The sequence below is a fragment of the Sorex araneus genome, chromosome 1, assembly GCF_027595985.1.
Source record: "Sorex araneus isolate mSorAra2 chromosome 1, mSorAra2.pri, whole genome shotgun sequence".
Taxonomy (NCBI): Eukaryota; Metazoa; Chordata; class Mammalia; order Eulipotyphla; family Soricidae; genus Sorex; species Sorex araneus.
Window position 1 is genome coordinate 372143345 of NC_073302.1, and position 19483 is coordinate 372162827.

A 19483-nucleotide genomic window follows, 5' to 3' on the forward strand; every position below is an offset into this window, starting at 1 on the left:
CTTTTATTTTGGTTTGGTTTTGCTCTGAATAATCATTACATATTAAAACAGAAACAGCTGCTGATTCACATGCTGGCTCCCAAATGACATAAAGAAATATTGACAAGATGGAAGAAATATTGACAAACATTTTGTGTAAGTTACATGTTCCTTACCCTTTTCCAAAATGTAATATTTGAAAACAGATTCCAAACACGTTTAAAAAAACCCAATTTTAGCTAATAACATAGCTAGGAAAATTAAAATATGTAGCTCTCATAAAATCAATAAATTGTTGTGAAGTGGAAATGTACAGTAATTGACAATTTCCCTGTGGGAAAAATGTGTAAGTGCTGAAAACACTGCTCTCTCCTTATTTAATGAGCACATTTTATGCACACCCACCACTGACTATCCAATGCTACTTTTGACAGCATGGTGGCTTCATGTTTGTCACAGATTGTAGCTACAATATACCTTTCTGTTGCACCAGGTGGCAGCAAATTGAAAATTTCTTCTTGCTTCTCCAAGATGAAAAATTTAGATATGTATTGTAACGAGTGTCTTTTTCTTTTTTCCATTTCATTTTTGTAAATGAAGTTTTATTGAACTACAATCATGCTCAATACAAAAGAAAAGTTGCTCAAACACAACACCTTGCATATGTGTTGTCCAAGATTTTGCAGTAAATTTTTGTTGAGTTCTGGTTTAGATCTTGGAACATTTGGGATAATAGGTCTTATTTTTGTAAAAATTTACTTTGATAGTACTTGAGCTATTTCAAAAAAGCATGAATAAATATGGTTCACACTTTGTAACTATAGAAAAAGACTAGGAGAAAAAAAAAAGAAAAGCTTGATTTTAACCAAAAAATATATTGAGAAATGAATTGCTTATGGAGTACAGAAGACAGAATAGATAGATTGGATTTAAAGAGCAAAGGAAACAACAGCATGAATGAAATTCCTAAACTATAGTATTATAACACTGAAAACATAGGGTACCACCTATGTGGATCAAAAAAACTAGAAGTGGTTGATGTTAGGGGCAAAATTAATGAGACTGTTTTTCAAATGTTGACAAAATGTACCTTTGGGATATCTCAGATCTGAGCTGCAGATCTAATTCTTTGAAGGCATACTTATAGCTATGGCTATAAGTGTAATAATCATATAAAATGATATTGTGAGTGACAAAAATGACATGGAAAATGACAAGAAATATTTACTCAGTGCATATATTACACCATAAATAATGTAACTTACATTTAATTTTATATATTCTCAAAACAATTTTTGTAAGTTATTCTTTTATTTTCCTATTTTATAGATGATAAAACTGAAATAAAGAGAAATATGACTTCATATTGTATACTTAGAAAATAGCCTTATGGTATGAAAATATTAGGTAGATAATGACAACCTCAGTAAGCTAAGATCCTACATTAAATGTTTTAGCTGTGAGAACTAAGAAGGGCTTTAGACATTCATATTCTTGGTTGACTACAGCATGGACTGAAAGATGGTTGACAGGAATTGATTTAAAAATTATAAGCCCTGTCGAGTCTCAAAAAATTAGAAATTGAGTTTCCATTTGACCCAGCAATACCACTCCTGGGAATATATATCCCAGAGAGGCAAAAAGGTATAGGAGAAATGACATCTGCATTTCTATGTTCATTGCAGCACTGTTTACAATAGCCACAACCTGGAAAAACCCAGAGTGCCCCCAAACAGATGACTGGTTAAAGAAACTTTGGTACATCTACACAATGGAATACTATGCAGCTGTTAGAAAAGATGAAGTCATGAAATTTGCATATAAATGGATCAACATGGAAAGTATCGTGTTGAGTGAAATGAGTCAGAAAGAAAGAGACAGCCTTAGAAAGATTGCACTCATATGTGGAATATAAAGTAGCAGAGAGTTACGAGCTTGCAATGATGCAATTTCTGGCAGAAATTTCTCTGGACTTAGTTACTAAAATACTAAAATACAGAAATCCAAAACCGCGCAGCTGCTATTGTGGCCGCTTGACCTCATATCTCTTCATTCTCTGCAATGGAAAAGAAATTATCAAATACTTCCTTTTCAGCAGGTCCGACTTTGGGGGGAGAAACTCCAAACAATAATAGTGAGTTTTTTGCTGAAATATTGAATGTAATCAAAGTAATCCCATCCAATACACACGGGTAGCTTGCCAGGCTCTGCCGTGCAGGCTCCATACTCTCGGCAGCTTGCCGGGCTCTCCGAGAGGGGCGTAAATCGAACTCGGGTCGGCCGCGTGAAAGGCGAACGCCCAACTGCTGTGCTATAGCAAAAACAGTAACAATAAGTCTCTCAATGAGAGATGTTACTGATGCCCACTCGAACAAATCGATGAGCAACAGAATGATAGTGACAATCAAAGTAAAGTGAAAGTAAAGTGAAATTTATCAGCTACACAGGCAGGGTGGGGGGCTGGGGGCGGGGGGATGGGGGATTATACTGTGATTCTTGGTGGTGGAATATGCACACTGGTGAAGGAATGGGTGCTTGAGCATTGTATAACTGAGACTTAATCCTGAAAGCTTTGTAACTTTCCACATGGTGATTCAATAAAAGAATAAATTAAATTTAAAAAAAACCCAAAACTATAAGCCCTGCTCTAATTTAATGAAAAGGAGAAGATTCAAAGATTTAGTAGGACTCTGAAGTCAGATTGCACTTAAACTTAATGACTTACTCATATTGGGAGGGTTCAGAAGATATACATTTCACTGGTGTTCTGGAATCATTAAATAATACTAGGATTTCTCATTTCTATCGACCATAACTTACAGTGGGATCTATGGTCACTGAATTGGACCTGAATGCAAGGTGAGCAGCTGTATCCTTGGATGACAGATACAATCGGCAGACATCAGCTGACAAATGATGGTTAATATGGCTACTATCATGGAGAGCAGAGTCAAGGCTGCCATTTGAAACTGCATTAGAATAACCATGAAGATACTCAATTTTCAGTGCAAGTGAGGTAAAACTATTTTGCAAGAGTAGGAAAGGTTATCCAGAAGGCTGTGTATGCTCTGGATCCAATATGGGATGCCATTTCTTTCACATCCAGGAATCATGTGTTCAGTAATTGAGGGATCAAGAGGTGAACATGGGAGTGGCACCGCTATTATACCAAATGACTCACTGGCAAAATTTTTGGTTTTCGCTCCTTTGAATTTGTGATTGATTAGCCTAAATATCAACACCCTCAAAGCAAGAATGATTCTACCATGATGTGGCAATAATTCAGTGGACTTGAAGTTAACTGTCATTCCACCAATATGAACATTTCATTTATCTGAGTCAATAGGCAAAGAAGGAGCTACTGTGGTGCCTGGGATGTTTAATGTTTACCACTACCAAGGTAACACTGACTGATACTCTATAATGGAGTTAAAAATATGTTTAGAGAAAATTTCATTATTGGCCATAATCCAGAGTCTCATTGTCCTTCTCTCCCAGAGTGGAGCATAACATGACACATTCCATAGCAATGCTGCTGGACCCCACTCTAGGCTGTTTCATTTGGGATGCCCCCAAGGGGGGTGGGTGTGACTGTTACCTGCCCCAAGGCACACAGCTCCGGCAGCCACAAACCTCCAGAACTCAACCGCTGCCATGCTCACGGCCACTCTCTGTATGCTTGGGCCAAGCCTCACCCACAAATGAACCTATTCCTGGACACACACCCTAACCATACTCCAAGAGTACTACACCACATTTGATGGGGTTCAAAGTAGGAGGCAATCAATCTTAGAGGGAATTTTTTTTACAGATAAATAAATATATGTGTATATATATATACACACATATACACTATATATATATACATACATATACACTCACTCACACACACACACACATATATATATAAAGACTCAACCTTTAGTAACAAGTTAGTGATCTATTATAGAAGGGCTTAAGGGCCCTGGATGAAATACAACAATTTTCACACACTTTTTTCTAAGGAAACTTTTTTGGAGCATTTTCAGTATTTTTTTTTCCACAACAAATAATACAAAATAAATTATTTTGGTTCTTCATTGAGGCTTGGGTTGAGGTTCGGGATGGAAACATCTGAAATATGGTGGTGGGAAGGTATAATGGTGGTGTAATTGGTGTTCAAAAATTAAATATCAAATATTGTGAACTACTTTATAAAATAAAAAGAGTAAACAATTTAAAAAATATATCTAAACTATAGATGATCCATTTAGAAATGCCCTGTGATTAAAGTCAAAGAAAAATTTCAACAACCCAACTTAGGGATGATTACTAATGCCCCAGACAATTCAGGAGGGAATGTCTGAGTCCCCATGCCAATAAAAGAGCCACAACAAGTTGAAGTTCTTGCTAAAGACAAAAGGACTACAGAATGTTTTTTTCATGAAGGAAGTGATAAATACCAGTTATAAACATATGAGCAGTCACAGAAAAAAAGGATTGTTACTATAATGAGCATTTCCTACTTATTTTGTTATGAATATATTTTTGAAAATATTATTGTCTGCAAAGAGAGACTTTCTATCTATCTATCTATCTATCTATCTATCTATCTATCTATCTATTTATCTATCTCTTCTAATCCCCAGCACTGCAGGGTCTGGGTTCCACCTCATGTCTTGGGTGCTTTACATTGAATACTGACCCAGATGCCCAAGAAACATGGAAGCAGCTCTCAGGCCCCCAGAGTACTGCTTAGAAGACCCAACATAATAAAGAATAAAATAAAATAAAAGTGACAATCCTACCCAACTTGCCTCCTTATCAGGGAACATAAAGTACACTGAATTCGTATCAGTGTTTATTGATGGGTGCTCAAGGTCCCTCTCCACAAGTTCGGACGAGCCTCATGCATGAAGGAACCACCAGAGGAACCCAGGTGTGTGGGACCCAGGGCTGAGATCTCCAAGCCTGCTCAGATCGGCACGGGGCTCCTCTGCCCAGATCCCCCATTTTCCAGTGGCTAGGCGGTCACACCCAGAAACTGCCCTCGGCTCTGTGTAATTCCATCAACACCTAACATCCAGAGACTATAAAACCAAGCTCCTGGAAGTGCACGGCTGCAAAGCAGCTGTGTGACATCTTATAGCCTAGTTCTCCCTCTTGGAGAACCTGGCAAGCTACCGAGAGTTTCCTGCCCCCACAGGAGAGCCTGGCAAGCTCCCCCTGGAATATTCATATGCCAAAACCAGTAACAATGATGGGATTTATTCCCCTGACCCTGAAAGAGAGTCTAATGTGGCACTGTTGGGAAGGATGAGTAAAGAGAGATTTCTAAAATTTAGGGTTAGGACAAATGGAGATGTTACTGAGACCGCTCAAGAAATTTGATGAACAATAGCATGATGATGACAATGATTATATTGTTTAAATATTTTTCACTTTATAGCGTTGCATTTGTATTAAAGGACATTGAGAAGAAAAATACACATCACTCAGAAATTTACTTCCTCTCCTAGAGAAAGGTTTATCTTGTGTTTGGTTGTGCTTGAGATAGCGTATTAGGTATCAAATTAGGTAGAACCATGACCTTCCTATTGCATTCCATTAAGAATCAGTATAGTTTAGCGAGATGTGCATAAGCTAAATTGACAAAACGTAGCTTTTGAATGTCAATTTGACTGGGCTACAGAATGTTGGTAAACATTATCAATATGAGTGTACCTATAAGGGTATATCCCCATCATATTAAGACTTGAATTGGTTAATTGAGCAAAGAAGATTCACCTCCCCAATGCAGGTGGCCTAACCAACATAAGGCCTGACTATAACAAAAGATTTAATAAGGGAGACTTCCTTCACTCTCTCTCTCTCTCTCTCTCTCTCTCTCTCTCTCTCTCTCTCTCTTTCTCTCTGTGTGTCTCTCTCTCCTAATCCCCAGCACTGCAGTTCTGGGTTCCACCTCATGTCTTGGGTGCTTTATGTTGAATACTGGCCCAGATGGCCAAGAAACATGGAAGCAGCTCTCAGGCCCCTAGAGTACTGTTTAGAAGACCCAAATAATAAAGAATAGAATGAAATAAAATGACCATCCTACCAAATATATAATACACATTTAATACAATGCCAATCAACATTTAAATGATATTTTCCAAGGACTTTGAATGAACAATACAAAATTTTATTTGGAATAAAAAAATATCCTTGACTAGCCAAAGCAATTATTAAGAAAAAAAAACAAGAAAAACAGGGGCTGGAGCGATAGCACAGCGGGTAGGGCGTTTGCCTTGCACGTGGCTGACCCAAGTTCGATCCCCAGCATCCCATATGGTCCCCTGAGCACTGCCAGGAGTAAGTGCAGAGCCAGGAATAACCCCTGTGCATCGCCAGGTGTGACCCAAAAAAGCAAAAAAAAAAAAAAAAGAAAGAAAAAAAACCAAGAAAAACATGACCTGACTTTAAATTTAGTATAAAGCTATAGTAACTAAAATTGTTCGGTACTGGAGCTAAGGCAGATTCACAGACCAGTGAAAAAGAACTGAGAGCGCAAAGATGGTATGGGAAGGGGGAGGGAAGATAGCACAGGGTTAGGACACTTGCAAATTTACCTGATTTGACCTTTGACACCACTATGGTCCCCTGAGCGCTGCCAGTAATGATCCCTGAGTACAGAGATAGGAGTAAGCCCTGAGCACTACCAGGTATGAGCCCCGCCCCCCCTCCACCCAGAGATAAACCCTGAGATTTATGGACGCTTAATCTATGAGTAAGGACATGGGTACATGAATGGAGACCAAAAGCTCTTCAACAAACAGTGCCAAGAACTGGAGAGCCATAGTGAAGTGGAAAAAAATGCAACCTCAAACTATTTTTTGTGTGTGATTTTAATTTTTTTTATTAGTAAATCACCTTGAGGTACAATTACAAACTTAAGAACTTTCGTGTTTGCATTTTGTTTACATCCCTCCACCAGTGCCCATTCTCCTTCACTAATGTTCCCAGTATCCCTCCCACCCTCCCACCCCATCCCCCCATCCCACCCCACCTCTGTGGCAGGGCATTCCCTTTTGTTCTCTCTCTCTTTTTGGGTGCAACCTTAAACTATATACAAAATGTAATTCAAAGTGGATTAAATGCCTTAAAATTTGGCCAAATTCATTACATATATTGATTATAACATGAGTGGAATGTTACAGTCGTGCCCCTCATAAAAAAAATTCAGTTAAGTATAGTTACATTTGTTTTTTTGGATAGATTAATTTTACCTTAGTAGAAATGTGAGTGATGAAAACTCATAATTACAGATGCAGTTGAGATTTTTTTAAGTGCAGAGAAATTAAGTTTCTAAGCAGATGGCAGATTTCCCTTTGCATTTCAGGTATATTTGAGTATTAGAGTTCTACAACAATAATCAGAGTTTCAACATTTCCAGAGAATAGTTAATTAGAAGTTCAAAAATCAGCTTTCAAAAAGCCATGTGTGCAAGTTTGACCTGGCTCTGATACAGGGAAGGGTTGGCCGGGTTAATAGTGGGAAAATGTCTTAACGCTGCTTTTCTTCAATGAAGGTCTTCCTGGCCCAGGGCTGCAACGTCAAGGCCTTTGTTAAAGCTAAAGAATCTATGACAAATAGCAGCTCACACCTGACAACAGCCAGGGCTTTAAACTCAACAGGGCAGGGATTTGAAATCCATCCAACCCTTGCATTTTTTTCTGATTAGATGTATTTTGCAAGTTTACACGGAATTCCAAAATGAATTCATTGCTCCACGGCTCCTTTTTATTTGGCTCTGTGCTCCCAGAACTGACTGTGGCTAAACTTCAATGAACTAGAACATCTCAAACTCCACATCTTCCACTAGATTGATCTACGTCCACCCCCAACAACATCATAGTGTGGAAAATGGGGGAAAAGTATATGCAAAATTAAATAGAAAATGAATTGATTGGTGGGTTAGGATAACATAATAGCTAACACCATGGACCCTCAAACCAGACTGCTTTATTTATGATCTTGCCTTTATCCACTAGTTAGCTGTGTGAAATTGGGAAATTTAAATACCCTACATGCATTTTAGTTTAGTTTGCTGTAAAATTGAAATGAGAATACTATCCACCTCAAAGGGCAGGATGAGAGCACTTAGAATGATACTTGGCACCATGAAACTACTCACTAATTGTAATTTTATTATTTGCTAATAGCTTACAGAAATTGATTTCTATAGTTTCATCCAACACTGCTTTATTTTTATGGGAATGAAAAAATTAACGTTTAGGATGATGCCAACTTGCCCTACATCTTGACAATTCATTAGGAAAGTTTCCTTTTATTAAGCATACTATTCCTTATCTTACCTTTCATGTTTCCACCCCCCTCCATTGTTTCCTGACCTGAGATGAGAGAAGGTGATACCACCATGTATTCAGTTGTAAAAGCTTGAAACCTTGAAATCATTAATGCTCTCAGCATCAAATAGTTGCCATGCCATGCCAATTCTACCTCTGCATTAAAATAAATCTAAGAATAAGCGCTCTTCAAATTCCTATTTTTACTGTAGGCATAGTGATTTTTCAAATCGTTTTTGTTTATTTTATTCTTATTTTGGGCTTTCAATCACATCTGATGGTGCTCAGGGGCTACTCCTGACTTTGTGCTTTAGGGACCATATTTGGTGTCAGGAATGGAATTGGGGTCAGCTGGATGCAAGGCAAATGCCTTAAACCCTGTACTATCTTTCTACATGCACATACCGCAAATGCAGGTGAAATCAAGGCTTTTCCCTCTTGAAATAAAACCTGAGGTTGGGGAGGGGCTTTTCTTAACTAAAATCCCTTCCCCATTACCATGCACATCTCTCCTTCTCCTCTGAATCTTAAAATGGAGAATCTTAAGATGGAGAAGATGGAGGAGTGAGAAGGAAGTGAAGGGAGAACAAGAAGGAAAAGGAGGAAAAAAACAGGAAGAGATAGACAGGAAAAGGTAGAAAAATTAAAGTAAAATAAGGTGCACAATGAAGAAAAAGAGAAACTGAGTGTGAATTAGCAGTTGGACACGGAGCAAAATGTAAAGAGAGCTTGTGAGATGATTTATGCGGTGCATGCTGTAATCCGGGGAAGCAACCCTTTTAACTGTGCACAGGGTCCCATGAGGTCAAAATATTGGACAATTTTCCCCAAACAAGAGATGTATACAAATTCCTTTCAGCTTAGAAACAATCTGGAATTTCTCCTAGATTGTCTGATGTAAATGCCCATTTTCTTGGGAGGGGGGTAGGCGGAGAGTATTTTGGTAATGGGAGAAGACAACTAAGAATGGCATTTCACGTAAGAATAGAAAATGCTTGTCATTTTCAGAACAAGTCTAATACTCTTTAATAGATTTTCATTAACCACTCCCTCTCATTTTGGGGCTATCCCTCCAGTGGTACTAAGAGCTGACATAACTGTCTCCTTAGAGATCATTCCTGGCTATGTTTTGTGGACCATACATGGTACTGGGGATGGAATGAGAGCAGGCCATGTACAAGGCAAGTACCTTATCACTGTACTATCTCTCTTATCTTAAATCTTTTTTCTTAGACTTTTTAAAAATATCTTTTCTAAATTTATGGAAAATTAGTTGACATAAGTATAAGTTTGATTTGATATAGTGCTATTTTTTTTTTTCATCACACCTGGCGATACACAGGGGTTACTCCTGGCTTTGCACTCAGGAATTACTCCCGGTGGTGCTCAGGGACAATATGGGATGCTGGGAATCGAACCCGGGCTGGTCACATGCAAGGCAAGCACCCCACCCACTGTATTATCACTCTACCTTCGATATATTACTATTGCTATATTATGTCACACACACATGCACACACTCACACACACACAGAATACCATTATCTTAGAAAAAAACTGTGTGATGCCATTCACTTTGATGTAACTTAGAAAAGTTAAGCAACTTGCTCCCCAGCCGTAGTACAGCAGATACGGTGCTTGCCTTACACGTGGCTGACTCAGGTGTGCTCCCCAGCAACTCATGCAGTCCCCGGAGCCCCACCAGGAGTAAGCCCCACCAGTGCAGAGCCAGGACTAAGACCTGAGCATTGCCCGCTGTGGCCCCCAAAACACAACAAACGAGCAGTTTAAGCAATTTTCTAATGGTCACGTGGCTGGTGAACAGACAAGAGGCTCACAATGGAATTTATATCATTTTAAGATCGTCTACAGTCACCAGCTGGCAAGTGGCAGCAAAATTCTAAAGGAATCCTTAAACCCTTGGTTATACATATATTTTTCTGTTTCACTAATGAAAAGATACAATGATGATCAATGTTACATGCAGGAGGGCAACAAAATATGTTGACACTAGGGAACACTCTTTTTGCTGAACACTTTTAAGTAAATAGAAGGAAACCATGGCTCTCTTCTGTGGCTTCCATATTTCAGGGTTTCACAGATCAATATCAGTATCATTCATTATATGTTTTCAGAACTTGAAATTATAGTCTTTCAAACTAAATAAAGTTAGTTTTATGGAAAACTCACTTCATGGTTCCTCCCCTTCAAAATTGTTGGAAATGCTAGCACAGACCAGAACTAGTGCAAAAAAGAAAGTGTGCAGTGGGGGACGGGGTGGGGGGTAGAGTTAGATTTAAGAATTCAGTTGCTCACCATGACAAGGAAAAGCAATGAAAAGTTCTGTGGATAAATCCTATAAACTGTTAAGATTGTTTTCAGGAAAGAAAAAAAAATGCATATCATTGAGGATCCTCATGCTAGTCTGTGCTGCCTGTTCTCTGACATCAGTCAGCCAACCATCAGTTCTGTGAACTGCCACCTCCATGGTTAGCTACATAGCAATGGTGGCTAGCTATTTATGTTGTTTCCGAGTTAGAAAGAATTCATACTTGTGTGTTGAAGGAGAGAGAAGAAATGCGCTCACATAATTTGCTTGTTTCTTTCAACCTCTCTTTCTGTTTAGACTGGCTAAGGAGTATAACTTAAAAAATACGTCCAGGCTTGGGGCTGGAGCGATAGCACAGTGGGTAGGGCGTTTGACTTGCACACAGCCGACCCAGGTTTGATTCCCAGCATCCCATATGGTCCCCTGAGCACCACCAGGAGTAATTCCTGAGTTCAGAGGCAGGAATAACCCTTGTGCATCGCCAGGTGTGACCCAAAAGCAATCAATCAATCAATCAATCAATAATAGGTCCAGGCTTAAAAAAAAAAAGCATGACAAACACAGATTTATGCCTTCATTCAATAGATATTTTCAGAGCACCTAGGAGCCTGGCAGATATTGTATAAGGAATATAACAGTGGCAATAGGCTTCAAATATAGCAATTTTTACCATAAAGTGCACTGGCAAATACCATTGCTGACATGTCTAGAACAGGGCTTAAGGGCCATTCAGAGATAGAGTTTCTGAAGGAGGCTCAGTCTTAAAAATTCAGGATGAACTATGAAAACACTTCAGAAGACTGTATTATACCATGAGCATTTTAGGAAAAATGGGACTTCTTGATCATACCTACATTTTGTCATTTCAAAGATGGTTCCAATCTGCATACATCCCCCAGTTTTAGAAAAAAACTACTGACCTCTCGGTGAGTGTCTTTATTATCAGAAGAAATGGGCTGCTCTGTTAGTGCCTTATAGACTTTTTTTTTTCTTTTTGGGTCACTCCTGGCTTTGCACTCAGGATTTATTCCTGGCAGTGTTTGGGGGACCATATGGGGTGCTGGAAATCGAAGACTTTTGTTTTTAGGCTAAATGTGGAACATAAACAAGGACAGGACAACAGGGATGATCCTGCCTCAAATACCCGTAAAAACATGTGGCCAGGCAAAGGGCCAATGCTAATCACGGTCTCCAGCACCTGCATAGCCTCAGCTGGGGGCTCAGATCTCAAAGAAAAATTCACAGAAGGCCTGTCAGCACCATGCTGTTTGCTACGGAATAAGGCTATCTAGGAACTTTTCTGGATGCTTCCCACATGCTACAGGGCCTGCTTTGCAAACATTTACCTAGTTTTCTCATGCTGTAGCTCTAAACTGTAGTATACAGGTGTGTGCACACACACACACACACACAAACACACACAGATCAAGGGTGGGGAGAGAAAGAGAGGAGTGAGGGAGAGACAGAGAGAGAGAGAGAGAGAGAGAGAGAGAGAGAGAGAGAGAGAGAGAGATTCTTAATAACCTGAATTAAGAGTTAAGAGATTGGCCAAAATCCAAAATTCTAACACATCCTTAAGTTAAGAGAAGAAACCTGGGGCTGGAGAGATAGTACATGGGTAAGGCTCCTGTCTTGCATGTGGCAACCCCAGGTTTGATCCCCAACATCCCAGATAGAGCACTTCCAAGAGTGATTCCCGAGTGTAGAGCCAGGATCAATCCCTGAGTATTGTCCAGTGTGTCAGGGGGGCTGGAGCAATAGGGCGTTTGCCTTGCACACGGTAGGGCATTTGCCTTGCAAGTGACCAACCTGGGTTCGATTTCTCCATCCCTCTTGGAGAGCCCGACAAGCTACCGAGAGTATCCCGCCCACATGGCAAAGCCTGGCAAGCTCCCCATGACATACTCGATATGCCAAAAATAGAAACAACAAGTCTCACACTGGGGAAGTTACTGGTGCCCACTCAAACAAATCGATGAGCAATGGGATGACAGTTATAGAGTGATTGTCAGGTGTGGTCCAACAACTATCCCCCCCAACCTCTCCCCAAAAGAAAAGGAACCTGTGTGATACTCGGATGCTTGGGAGGTATGTGAGGAACAAGGATCTACTGTTGAACAAAGATATCTTCAAGCCTATCTTTATAAATAAGTCATCTGGGAACTCACAGACAACTCAGTGTTTAGGAAGTTTCCTAGGCTCTGTTGTCAATAGCGTGTTGTCATCTCTTTGAATTTACTCAAAATCTTTAACAGTGAAATAACTACACATTTTCATTTCGCATGAGAAACCCACATTTTATGTAGCTAGTCCTGGTTATTTTATCCATCGAAGGGGAAACTGGTAACCCACTTAAGGACCTGGAGTCCTACAAGTATACTTGGGATGGAAAAGTGGGTTGGAAAATTGTAAAGAAGAGTACAATTTTACAATTGTAACGAAAACTGGCATTGTTTTCTAAGTCAGCAGCTCATAATTTTAATTCTCCAAGACATTCTAAAGCTTGCAACTCTGAAGTATCCACTTTATTATACTGCTCTATGAACCTTACTCAGCTCTTTTCTGTTTCTTTAGTCTGGAACAGTGGCCACAATGACACAAAATTAAATTGAACCATATAAAAATGTACCACACAGTAGTCAAAGCCACAGAACTGAACCACTTTATCGGTACTCATTTTCACTCCAGGTCCCAAAAAGTGAGAGATGGTTCTCAGTGTGTGTTTACAATCTTAGCCCACCTTTAATTCTCTTTCACCCACAATTTGAGCTCTCCTTGTGGCAATGCTACTATCAGTCTTTCTCAGTAAAGATATATTTTGCAAATATCAATAACACCTTGATATCCATCCTGTGCAGCTCCTTAAAATGTGGGACCCAGTAAAAATAAAAATTTCAGCTCCTGTTTAAAACTTGGTAAGAATTTCAAGGCAGCATAAGAAAAATAAAACATGAAATCATGAAGAGGCCCTCTCCATGACCAAACAGGATAAACATCTATGAAGCCAGACTTCTCACAGTCCAGAGTAGAATCACATACTGTGAGTTTCAAATTTTAAAAAAAGGCATGGGGTTACAGGAGACTGGAGCCACCTCGCCAGGATGGTCCATGGTGACAGGCAGACAAAGTATCAGGGAATGGAGAAATAGGAACTGAGCGCCAGGCTGTTCAGCAGTCAGTTTATTTCTCTCTCCTCTCCAGCATGGTCCGATTTCTCCCCTTATGGTACAATCATAGTCTGTAGTTTTGGTCGTAGTCCCAGTCATCATAGCTCTATCATCCCAGTCTCCTCGTAGACCTCAAAGTCCTCTCTTTCATTCTATCTTCTTCCTCATCTTGTCGTAGTCTCATAGTCCTCTATTCTTGTCCTCCAAGCCCAAAAATCTCAGTTCTCCTCCTTGTCTTCAACGTCTCTTTGTTGACTTTCTACTTCTCAACATCTAGCTTTGACTTTCTAGTTTCCTCTTACTCCTCTTACTTACTATGTAACTTACACATTGTTACATAGAACTAATAAAGGGTGGGGACACACAGAGGTGGGGTTGAACATTACCATAACAAAAAACAGAGGTAAAGCCACTCCTTTAGGAGTTAACTCAAGGACAAAATCTCATTTGAGGGTTCAGGACTCCAGATTACTAGGAGATCCTCTCAGGGTCAGAATTCCACCCAGGGTATATTGCTTTATCCTTCCTCAGCTAGTAATCCATTTAAACAATCATAGTAAGTTTACTTCTATAATATTTCTAATAATTTTGTATGAACACAGTAAGACATATATTAAACTTAAAGGCTGACTCTTCCTGGGGAGACCTCACTATATATTCCAGACTATAGTTCTCAGGTCAGGTTAGTTTTTCCTAACCCATTCAGGGTCCTTATTCAGTTATTTCTTTTGGGGTCATGATAGAGTTTGTCCCTGACCATGTTCTTAACTTATAGTTAAGTATTAATGGTGCTTGGCCTGCCCCAATTTGATGGCAGGGTAGCTCACAGCTTACCCTGGGTCCATCCAGTCCCTTGTCAGGACTCTGCTTTTGGGGTGCTAGGAACTAAGGGCAATTGAGGCTTAAGTCAAGTAAATATGGATGCCCAGGAGAAAATATTATTTGGAGTCAATTAACTCCCATGTTACAAAGCATAGCATCACTGTCTTCCTGTGTCTATACAAAAAGGACATTGCTAAATAAATCATGCAAATGACATAAAGGAAAGAGAAAAGCAGTTTAGGATTCTTAGTGTTTGATGAAATTGTGTGTGCCTCAGTTGTACTGTTGGGGGAGTGGCTCAATAAACCTTAAACTCTCTGTGGGAGGGGCAAAGACAACCCAATGTTATCCAGCAACATACCATTTACTAATCACTGTTAAATGAACTGACTGTCTAGGTGTAGACAGAAAACAGCTCTTCTGGAGCTGGGCATAGGTCTCTCTTTCTCTGTGTTGTACATACTGTGTGGTGGCATGGATTGAAGAATAAAACTAGTCTTATTTTTTTTATCTATTTGTTTTATTTAAGAATTGTTGCTTACAATAGTATTGATATCCATGTTTTAGGAATACAATGTCACTGCACCAAACCAGCCACCAGAGAGCCAACATTCATTTGCCTCTTGAAGTCCTCCGTGCCACTCTCCAACTCAGAAAACTCAATTCAAACAACTCTCAGGATTTCCTGGATTTCTTTTGAATAGAAGTGAGAAAGGTCTGGCTACCAAGTCACCAACAACAGTGCCCTCTACACTGTATATTCAGATCCAAAAGGAGCACTAGAAGGAGCACTTCCTCATAATCTCCTCTTGGTGAAAGCTTTGGTTGCTCAAGGCCTGCAAAACTTGTTCCTTTTTTTCCTGCACAAATATGACTTTTCTTAATGCCCAGGCTCCTTTGCATCTCTAACCTCTTCCTAACTATCAATTCTTCTTATAAGCATGTAGGAGATAGGATTCTAATCTTCCTGATGATTACCACCTACTTCCCCAAACTAGAAGACCTTAAAATATAAAAAATCCAAATAATAGAAGCATTAAAAATATCATAAGTTAAAATCCATGGAAAGAGCTGGGTAGAACCCTTACTACGAGTTAAAGAGAAAGCTGATTATTAAATGAGAGAATTGTTCAGCCCTGGAAAATGCATTTTGTGAAGGGCACAGTGGAGCAGAAGGATGAGATTCCATTTCATAATGGAAGAATCCTGGCATAGTAAATTTCGGCAGTAGAGTGACTCCTTTACAAAAAGTAAACAGGTTTGTTTGACTAGAGTAGACTGTACAAGCCACTCATAATGCCAGCAGTATCAAAGGAAAAGACAATTTAGCAAGGTGCGATATATGATTTAGCGGTAGGGCATTTGCCTTGCACGAGGCCAACCGGGGTTGAATTCCTCCACCCCTCTTGGAGAGCCCGGTAAGCTACCAAGAGTATCTCACCCACACGGCAGAGCCTGGCATGCTACCTGTGGTGTATTCAATATTCCAAAAACAGTAACAAGAAGCCTTACAAAGGAGTCATTACTGGTACCCACTCGAGCAAATCAATGAGCAATGGGATGACAGTGACAGTGACAGTGATATGATTATATGATAGGAAATCATATAATACTACATACAACAGTTTCATTTCTAAATGCCTATATTAATAAAACATAGTCTTTTGTTTCTGTTATGCTCTTTAGAATATTCTCTTTTTTGTTACTTTGTCAATATTCTTTTCAATCCTTAAGATTAAATTCAGTTCCCATCAATGCCAGCAAATAAACTGTGACCTTCTATAAACTTTTCTTACTTCCCCAATACCTTTAATCTCAATCTTCAGGACTTCAGAAAGAAATGGCTCCTTCTCCAGATCTGAGTGTACTACATGACTCTATGTTGGAACAATGCATTTTAGTGTCTGTTACTTATTGGACTGTAAACTGCTTATTGTCATAATCTTTCCCTTATTACTCTCTATAATCTTTGTCCTTGATAACTTATCAAACTATCACTTATCAACATGTGGTAAATTCTCAGGAATGATTCTTAAATGTGATAATAATAAAAATGTATACAAGAATCAGAGATTTTGTGTATATATTAGGAAAGTGAGCTGTGTATATAATAGCAAAAGAATGCTCAGAACATAGCATTTTTTATGAAGACTATATATAAAAATATAAAACAAGAAGACTATATTTAAAAAAGCACCTCTTTATACTATTGATAATCTGAAGGGTAGATTAGATTTAATGTGAAGAAATATGATAAGACTGTCAATGATCACTTCAAGATTCCTTTACTAGAGAGTTGAATAACTTTAACATGTCTGTTATCCTACGCACAATTAAAATAATACAATCAGTATATCCACAAGATTTATATTCAAATTTATGAAACAGTATTTATGATTCTCTTCTTTATTTATTTTTCATTCTATTATCTCAGTTTTATGTCAAGGTAGTTGATTTCTAATCTTATTCTTGTTGTTGTTATTGTTTGGTGGATGTTTTGGGCTGCATCCAGCACAGAGCAGGGCTTATTCCTGGCTCTGTGCTCAGGAATCACTCCTTGGTGGTACTCAGGGACCTTGTGTGATGATGGAGATTCAATCAGAGACAGAAATGTGCAAGGAAAGTATACTATCTCTTCATTCCCCCAGTTATTTAAATGTTTGTTTCTCTGTCCTTTGAAATTCATAATTAAATCAGGTATGATGTGTAGTCAATACATGTTAGATAACTACATACCTCAGTGCCAGCATGAGTGAAATTAAGTAAGGTGAGACATAATTTTGTGTTTTCATATTATGATTTTAAAATGTTCACAATTTCAGATAAATGATAATATGGAGACCCAATCACATTCATAAATTCATGATGGAGCTATCTCCTTATCTCCATTATGCTAACCTTTACGGTGTTTCATAATGATTGTATTTGCACACATTAATGTTTAAATTGATATTTAAAGATAATGACTCATGACAAACTTACACTAATGTAATTGAAACTGGAAAGAAAACATGACTTTCTTGTATTTGTTTAGTTCAAATTTCTAACAGTGAGGTTTTCTACTTGAACTTTTACCCTTCTCCATCTCCCATCCTCCTGCCTCTTTTCTATCTCTGTCCCTCTCACTGTCTCTGTCTCTCTCTCTGTCTCTCTCTCTCACACACACACACAGACACAAACATACACACACACACACACACACACACACACTCCACTCTGTTTTTTGATCACATCCAACTGTGCTGGCTTAGGGACCCTTTGGATTTCAGGGTTTGGACCTGGGTTGGTCATGTACAAGGCAAAAGCTTTAGCAGCTGTACTATTGCTCTGACCCACTTTTTCCTCTCTTGAAAAGATTAAAACCAGTAATTGTTAGATTCCCAAATCAGTAGGGAACAATTTACCCTTACTTAAGTTTGGGCAGTATAATGATACTTTTTATATTGATTTTATTTTGGGTGGTAAATGCTTAGAGTTAAAAACAGGAAAATTGAAAGTACCTGGAAAATATGAGAAAAACAAAGTACTAAATCTAGAGTTTCTGAGAATTTTGTGGTATTAACAGCAATAAAGTAACAGATATGACTACATGCGTAAACTGTACTAAATCTCACCTGGGGAAACTCAGATATGCTCTTCATGAGTTCTGAGTCCTAATATAAGTTTAATTATTTTCACTTTATTAAGAAAGAATTAAAAAACTTAAAAGACATACTTTGAATTTCAATGATCTTCTGTAAAGAAATTACAGCATTCATATTCGGGGTTTGGTGGAGAATATCTTCTGCAAGTGGTTCCAACTGCAAGAATAGTAGATAATAATATGAGCAGAATATTATGTCTGTAGAGCAAGAATATCAGAATTAAAGCAATGTAGTCAACTTAAAATAAAAGCTTCCCCCAAGTACCAGATAACATTTTTTTGATACCACTTCTAAAATTATGACCATTTTGGATTTTTGTTTGTTAGTTTTTTGGCAGTCAAAGAACTGAATTACAAGAGAAATTTGTTTTAATTGGTAACAATATGAATCCATTAAGTCCATAAAATAAGTGCGTGCCTGTGTATTATTTATTAAAAATGGAGTCACTTGTGTAATGTTTTTAGACTACTCAGAACCCAAATTCCATCATGTCTGTATATACAGCTGGGATTTGAACACAAACCTGGAAGTTGCAGTAGATAGATAGTCCATATCCATCCCCCTTTAAAAATATATATTTTGTTTTTTATTGAACCACCTTATACTTCTGAGAACTTCGTGGTAGAAAGCTACAAGACACAGGTACTCTTATTCAATTGCTATTGAATAAGCGGTAGAAAAGAAAAACAATGGCAATATAACTAAATTCCACTTTGCTTTCACTTTACTCATAACTATGCAGATGTTCATGTGGAACTGCGGGACAAATTCCTGTCTTGCAAATCTATCATGATCTCCTGGAATTACACTGAATTTTTATGGAGAAACTCAGCAAACACTGCTTTGCAAGAAATAGAGAAGGGCTTTCCATAATTTACGGAGTGTTTGGCAGAACTAATCTGATGAAGCATCCTTGGGAATACTTTGGTGATGTAGTTTGGTGTGCAGCAGCAGGGAATGCAGAGGCAGAGTACTTGGCAAACAAATAGCTGTCCAAATATCAGGATCCAGAAAACAAAGAAAGTAACAGTAACAAAGGAATTCACAATAAAAAGTCATGTTGACAGACAATTTAAAGTTCAAGTGAGTAGTCTTAAATACAATCTAATTTGCAAGCTGTAAGATGAATGGGAATTGATGTCACTAGATTTGGTCAGGAGGTCTGACCACCTCTTTATCTCTTCATCAATATGGGGGAAAAAACTAAATAATGCAAGG

At 38.5% G+C, this 19483-nt stretch overlaps 1 protein-coding gene across 1 annotated transcript in view; it reads right to left on the reverse strand.

Annotated features, from left to right (window-relative positions):
- HDAC9 (histone deacetylase 9) overlaps window positions 1–19483 on the reverse strand; it is a 1006394-nt gene that overhangs the window by 36106 nt on the left and 950805 nt on the right. The window contains exon 25 of the mRNA XM_055131803.1: window positions 18337–18421. Within this exon, the coding sequence (XP_054987778.1) occupies window positions 18337–18421 (85 nt within the window). The remainder of the gene's footprint in view (window positions 1–18336; window positions 18422–19483) is intronic.